The 7,565-nt window shown below is 46.6% G+C and overlaps 1 protein-coding gene across 1 annotated transcript; it reads right to left on the bottom strand.

Annotated features, from left to right (window-relative positions):
• Positions 1 to 2,627: 2,627 nt before the first annotated feature.
• On the bottom strand, positions 2,628 to 5,454 carry LOC105036507 (uncharacterized). The gene is made up of 5 exons (XM_073249137.1): positions 5,253 to 5,454; positions 4,994 to 5,169; positions 4,802 to 4,893; positions 4,396 to 4,522; positions 2,628 to 3,329 (listed from the first exon to the last, which is right to left on the bottom strand). Exons 1-5 carry the CDS (start codon positions 5,452 to 5,454, stop codon positions 2,628 to 2,630), a joined length of 1,299 nt encoding a protein of 432 aa, XP_073105238.1.
• Between the last annotated feature and the right edge of the window lie 2,111 nt (positions 5,455 to 7,565).

Consider the following 7,565-nt stretch of genomic DNA (forward strand, 5'->3'; position numbering starts at 1 on the left):
CCCGGCCGTTGGCTGATTAGTCGTCGCTTTTCAGTCGGCTGGGGTCGTCAATCGGCGACTGGTTGAGTCGGCGGGTTCCTCCAGAATTTATCGAGATATCCTCGGTGGATGAGAGCTTCGATCTCATCCTTAAGCTGGATGCATTGCTCGGTATTGTGGCCGTGGCCCCGATGGAATCGGCAGTACTTCCATCGGTCGAGGCCTTTTGCCTTCAGAGGCGGAGACCGTCGCAGGTATTCTTACCCCTCAATCTCCATCAGAATCTGCGCACGGGGAGCAGAGAGAGGAGTGTAGGAGTCATACCTGGGGCGTGTCGGCCTTGGAGTCTGCCGTCGGGGCGACTTCTAGTTTCGTCGGGGGGTGAGACCCGATCGTCGGTCGGGGGCCTGCTAGGTTCGGCGGGGTCCCGACCCTTTCTTCGCTTCTCCTTCGGGCCCTTAATTTGGTCAAGCACCAGTCGGAGGCTCCTTCGTCCGCGCGCATGTACTTATACGCGCGCTCCAATAATTCGGCATACTTCCGGGGGAGGGTCTTGTCCAGGAGTAAGTGAACCGGGATGCCCTCAGCCCCATTTCATGGCCGAAATAGCCATGTCTTCGTTGAGCTCCCGGACCTCAAGCGTGGCCGCATTGAATCTCATCAGAAGTGTCGGAGCGTCTCGTTTTCTCCCTGTTTGAGGGAGAAAAGGCTGTCCGACATTCGCGACGGCTTCCGGCTGGTGCTGAAGTGAGCCACGAAAGAGTGCTCGAGCTGTCCGAAGGAGTAGATACTTCTCGATCGAAGACCGAGTACCAGCCTGGCAGCTTTGCGGAGCGTGGCGGAGAAACCAATGCAAAAGAGAGCATCGGTTGCCCCTTGAATCGTCATGAGAGCTTTGTAGCTCTCTAGGTGGTCGATTGGGTCGGTGGAGCCGTCGTAGGGCTCCACGTGCGCATCTTGAACCGACTGGGGATCGATTCATCGAGAATGAGTCGGGAGAGGGTTGGGCGGTTTGGAAGTCGACGTCGTTTGAAGACTTCTGCTGTCCATCCTGCGCGAGCCAACGGTCGATTTCTTCGAACCTGCGTTCGTAGTCGTCTGTCCGTCGGTGCTGGGAGACCCCAGGAGTGGAGTCTCCGGAAGAGTCCGAGAGAGAGGCAGACGGCGTTCGCGGTCGCTTCTCCTTCCTCGCTCATTCCAGCTGGGAGGGAGAATGCTGTCGGGACCGATGGGCATCGCGCCGCGGTCGCCCCTCCTCTTCTCTGTGGGAGCGCTGTGGCAGGCGCTCCTGCGGAGGCGACGGAGATCGACGCGGGCGTCGGTGGTTGCTCCTGGAGGGCATCGGATGTGCCGCCGGTTGCCCGGCCGATGATGGCGACAGCTGGACCGGCTGTTGCTAAAGGCTTTTGACCGCGTCCATTAGCACGGTCATCTGCCGCACGATCGCCGCAATTTGCACCTCCGTGGTCACTACGGGGTGCGGAGAGCTGGGTTCCACCACAGAGGGTGGAGGAAAGGTCTCTTCCCGCGGGGGCCTCGTCATCCGGTGACCCTCGATCGCTGAGCTCTTGTCTTTGTCATCTAGGATTCCGTGGGGGTTACGATCCCCTGTGCTGTCGATGAAGCACTAACTTGTCACTATGAGCGTCGCTTCGCCCCTCCCCCTACCTGGCGCGCCAATCTGTTGCCGCCAATCCCCTCGTCGCCTGGTCGCGGGAACGAGCGCCTGCAAAAGAAAGTCCACACTGACCGGAGGGACTCCGGCGGGGACCCTCCGATGGTCAAGTCAGAGAGGAGACTGGGCAACAGTGAAAGGAAAACAAGGAGCTCAGCAAGAGGGGGATCGAGAGAGAGAGGGAGCAAGCCTGTGAGTTTCGAAGGGACCTCTAGCACTGTTGCCTTCCCCGATATATATAGTGGAGCTGGTATGGCGCCGTCATTAATGGCGCGGACAATTGAAGAATTGTCAACTCACTGTAGACTATCAGAGTCGCCGTAAAGGTGTCAAATCACCGTGGGGCCGTCAAATCACTAGGGTTGACAATGCCATAGGTGGGACAATGCCCCTAGGCGGCATGCCGCATGCTGTTGTCAGGACTGACAATCTCTGGCAGTAGTACGGCGATTGGAGGAGCCGACCGACCCTAGGTCGGCGGCCAGCTAAGGGCGTCGGGTGGAGATTCGGACCCCTCCGACAGTCAGTCGGGCACGTCGTGGGAGTCGGGCATCGGACCCCCCTGATGCAGTCGATCGGGAGAGCGGAAAAGATCTGCCCGACCGACATATCTTCGGTCGGTAGAGAGCCGTCGATCGATCGGTAACGGCACCCGATGATCGTCAGTCGATCGGTCGGTCGGTCATCGATCGATCGATCATGTATGCCCGATTATAAATCGGCACGAACGAGATCGGTCGGTATTCCCCAATAATTCTTATGCTTGTCCCTTGCGCACCCCCACCCCTCTCGGCCAAGTTCATTGGGTCCTCAGATAATATATATTATATGTATAGGCGCAGATTCTCGAAGAGATGCATATGACTAGCTAGGAAAGAAGGACTTCCAATATTCCAATTTATGCAAATTAATAAACGCTATATAATCCTCATGGGGATTCCCCGACCATCGATCCTATATATTTCAGAGCTGGTTACGGCTGCTGCCCGCCACCAGTATTATTTTTGTTCTGAGCGATCATCTCCACCAGGTCCATCTCCTTCTTCACCTTCATGTTCGCGTCGCATGGTATCGGCATCTCATCCCACGCCATCTCCATGTCGAGGCAGCCCATCTTGACAATCCCTGGACCGCAACCCAGCTGGTCAAAGAGGTACCCCATGTCGTAGTATCTCTCAGGCGGCACATGATCAACCTTGTTGTTGTCGAGTAGAAGATTAGCCATGTCACTCAAGTGGCAGGCTGGCAGGATGTCGTCGCTGCCTCCGCAGACATATGCACCCACATCCACGGATAGACCTTCTAAGGGTATGCATGTCAGCAGGGCCATCGAAGCCTGCTCTGAGCCGCCGTCATTGCTTTCGGTGCTCTTGATCAGGCGGTCGTCTGCCGGTAACCTAGGGGCTGCAGCGGATGCTGCTGGTACTGTTGGTACTATGCCCCCCTGCAAAGCCAAGCTCTTGATGTAGTTCTGCAGGAGAGAGACAGATTTGGGGTACTTGGAGCTGCGGCACCGCCTTCGGGAGAACTGTCTTCGCTTGGTTGCATTCCAGTGGTTCTTGATGGAGTTCTCGGTCCTCCCAGGCAGCCTCTTGGCAATCTCCGCCCACTTGTTCCCTACTTCTGAGTGCGCTTGGATCAGAATCTTGTCTTCTTCTTCGCTCCAAGTGTCTTTCTGCACCCATGAATCAAAAGATGAGGCTGAGTCCATTATATTGATATTTCCCGAATATGAATCCAAAAGCTTTGTTCTAACTAGCCAGCAGGGACACTTGCAGGGCAGGGGTACTAATTTTACGGAGTGGTTGTTCATATATATATATATATATATATATATATATATATATATCAGCTAAATGTCTATTATTTTGAAGATCACAATGGTCGTTTTGATACCTGTGATTTATTATCTGTTTAATGTGTTTCTAATGACTCCTGCTCTGTGCATCTGAAAGTTAAAATGTACACAGCTTGTTGTGGGATAAAATTGAGATGTATAATCTTCCATATACCAACATTACTCTTCCCACAGCAACTTTTTTATTTTTTATTGCTATCGTTATTTTGTTTATTTGGATCAAATCGTCTCAGTTTATTTTTTTCCTTAAGTGTATTCATGTCTTTTGTAATTGTAGGTACAATATACGACGTTCACATACGTAAGCATATCCAAGTATGCGCACCACACACACACACACATACACACACGCATGACGTGCATCTTTGTAAACAGGAAGAAGGTCTTGCTAAATTTGAGATTGTCTGACCACTAATACATGCATCAGCACGAGATCTTCTCCTCCCGTCCTCAAACGAGGTTTGCAAGGTGATAACTCCGCACATACGCCAAACGTACTTTATATACGTGGCAAGGCGTCCACACAACACATGCGAGTAACCTTGCTGTATGCACCATATCCATATATAGGCGCCTGGAGAATTAGCTCTAAGTTGTTAGCGCCTTATGTTTACCCACATTAATGACCATATACTATCGTTTACAGCCAAAATAAAATAAATAAATAAAAGGAAAGAAGAAAAAGCAAGGGGGCGGGGAAGAGAAGGAAGAAAAGAGTCTCATTGATTATGCAAACAAAAAATTCTCTCTGGAGAAACGTATAATATAAAATTATATGCTTCCAATAAGGCAAAGAAGAAGAAAGATATTGACGATACATCGCGGAAATTTTTCAATTGTAAACTGAAAAGGAGGGGTGGAAATTAAGAGAAAGAAGTTGAACCTTGATATTAGGCCTCAAATGGTTGTGCCATCTTTCTCTGCATTGCTTTCCTATCCTCCCACGCAGCATTTGAGCTATATGCGACCACTTCCTCAATCCATGCTGCTCCACCAATTGCACTAGCAATCTACAAGAGGATCCCACACATATCCATCAGGTCCAAATTCTGTAGAATTAATTCTTCTCTATCTCAAAAGAATGATGGAATCAATTGATAAATGTTTCATTTTCTTTTTTTAACTTTTCTTCCGGTCGATGAAATCGATTGGTTAATTAATGGTTTCTTGAGGTTGACATAATTTTTCTGCACATGATGATCTAGAATGACATCGGATCGAGGATGACAGAAGATGCATGTGCTTGTCGGAAGAAAAAGAAATGCATCAAGGCGGCGAGAGGTACCTACCTGTCTTCTTCGAGGGTCCACTGCCCCTTCACTACATTATTCGGCTTTTTGTGAGTTTTGCGGCCGCTGCTTTTCTTCACAGCGTGCACTTGCTATTCATCTCGACTCCCCCTCTGCATGATTTGTTATCGCCTGTCACGCACGAGAGCTCGTCAGGAAGCCCGAAGCCATGAGAGGCTGGACATTAAGAACCACGGATGAGTGGCTGGGATCCGGTCCCGTGTGACCGCTGAGGCTTCTCTGTGGATAGCCTGATGATACACCGGCCCTGATCTGGAGGCCCTCGACGGGCATCCCTCTCTGGAGGCCGTGTGGTACTGGTGACGACAAGGCCTTAAGTTCGAAGCCCGAAGGATACCCGTCTGCCACTGCCGATACATGATCAAAAGCATCGTCAAAATGGTGGAAATCTTGAAGTCCATCTGGGTATATGCCAGATTCGAATGGAAACCAGTCCCCTGTATGGGTATTGAAGCAGCCGAAATCCATGGGATGATTGGAGGAGGGGGACGCGGGAGGAACACGAGAGAGGAGGAGGAGGAGGAGGAGGGTGGTGGTGGATAGCTAGATCGGTAGTCGTAGCAGTCTGAGATGTGTTTTCTTTTGAGGAAGGAGGTTGGGGTGGCATGTTTCTTGGAGGGGGCAAATGGCATGCATTAATTCATGCGGACCGATGGCCGTTGATCCAGGGTCTGATCCGACGGTCGGAAAGACTTGGTAATTGCGACTGTTAAGCTTCTAGCCACGGCCGCGGTGTGGGGAGTGGGGCGGGATTTTGTCCAAGCACGAGGTGGGACTGGGAAGGGAGTAATCGTTGTTAGGCCAACCCATGTCTAACGGCTTAAGGTCCCACTTAAAAGAGTCTACATGGCAGGTGTGGATTGGCTCGCCCTCACTTTCACGCGCTTGACCAATTGGGGGTCTGTTTGTGGTGTGAACCGGAAGAATGCATTCAAAGCCTTTTTAAAATGTACCATAAAAGGACCCCGCTTCTCCTAATCTACCATTTCAACATAACGTACATAACTTCTCATTATATAGATTTTATCTTTTCTTTTTTTTTAAGGAAAGAAAAAAATAAGTAAACAACATCACCATGTGCGTAATTTAAAGGAATCGAATTAGGTGATGAAAATCTCACACAAATGATTTGAGTTGTTGGACATGATATAATTTCTAAACTACTTACAAAAAATTATTTTATTTAGAAATACCTATTTATAAAAAATATATACTATTTCATATTATTTAAATAATTTTTTTAACTATATATACATATATACATACATAATTTTTAATATATATACAGTTCGAAAATAAAAGATCACATTCAATAACTTGGATTGCTGATGGAGGGCATCTATCATTTAATCTAAATCTGACTATTACACACCACACCACACACACATATATATATATATATATATATACATATACATACATACATACATATGTATGTATGTATGTATATCATGCATGAAGTATATGATTAAAACAAATATATTTATTGAATATCTGAAAATATTTTTTCTTATTAATCATTTTTCTATCTGATTAGATAAAATTGGTTTGTATGTCTGATGCATTGCTATAGAACATGCATGGATGTATGGTACATGGCCAAAGGAACTGTTTATATGTAAAGTATAACATTTGTTACATGCATATAGATATGACATATAAAGAGAGATGGTGCAATAAATTATTCATTAGAACTCAAGGTTTAAGATTTTTTATTATATTTTTGAATCTAAAGCAAAGCATGTTTGGGGGCATTACTTACTTTAACCAAGGCATCCTGCTAAATTTCTCCATCATCATCTTAAAGAGCCTATGTTCTTAATAAGTAATGAAAATGTGAAAGAAACTCGTTATGTTTTATTTTATCTTGCAGATAATATTACATTGTAGGTGTTGTCTAGACAATATCGGGAAGAGGGCGTTTGGGTCAATTTGTTTGCAAGCTTACTAATGTGCATATTAAAGTCTATTATTCCTTAGAGCAATTTGGGTAACGGAAAACCAAAACCAACATACTCTTAAATTTGTATATTGTTATTGTTATTAAAATCGCTATTAATGTACTTTAATTCTTTTTCTTCTTGTCCAATACTTGGTAACATTCTTAATTGGCCGGGATTTACTTGCGCTAAACTACACCATTTACGTATGCGAAGTAATAAGCAGCCTTCAATGATAGTAGACTGGTATGAATTTCCAATATTATCACTTTTCAAACTCATCTATGAGACATCTGTCTAATGCTCATACATCGAAAGGAGGCACGTTACATGCAAAACAGCCATGAAGTAAAGAAATAACAAAAGAAGATGCATTACACTACCCTCTTCTTCTTCTCCTTTTTCTTCTTTTGTGTGTTGCGGGCTGGGGTTGCAAAGGAGAGAGCAGCCAACAAGATTAAAGTTCAGCACCGATGGTACTTGAGGGCTATGGGATTCCAATGATATAGCGCATCTACTGAGAGAGGTTTTGGATTCCAACAAGCTGGCATTGAGAAGGAGGATTAAAAGAGAATACAATGTTTTTGAATTGATTATATGTAGCACAATCCGGCAAGACCCCTTTATAATATCTTTGCATAGGTTCTAACATTTGAAGACGCGATCCAAAATTCAAATCTAGAATCTCCGAAACATATGACTATTAGGACAACCCCAATTTATGAAACAAATTATACCTTGGACACCAGTTTATCCCGCAAAGGCCAGGCTCATGACCCCCATGAGTGAGATACACACCATGA

This window comes from Elaeis guineensis, chromosome 15, assembly GCF_000442705.2.
Source record: "Elaeis guineensis isolate ETL-2024a chromosome 15, EG11, whole genome shotgun sequence".
Lineage (NCBI taxonomy): Eukaryota > Viridiplantae > Streptophyta > Magnoliopsida > Arecales > Arecaceae > Elaeis > Elaeis guineensis.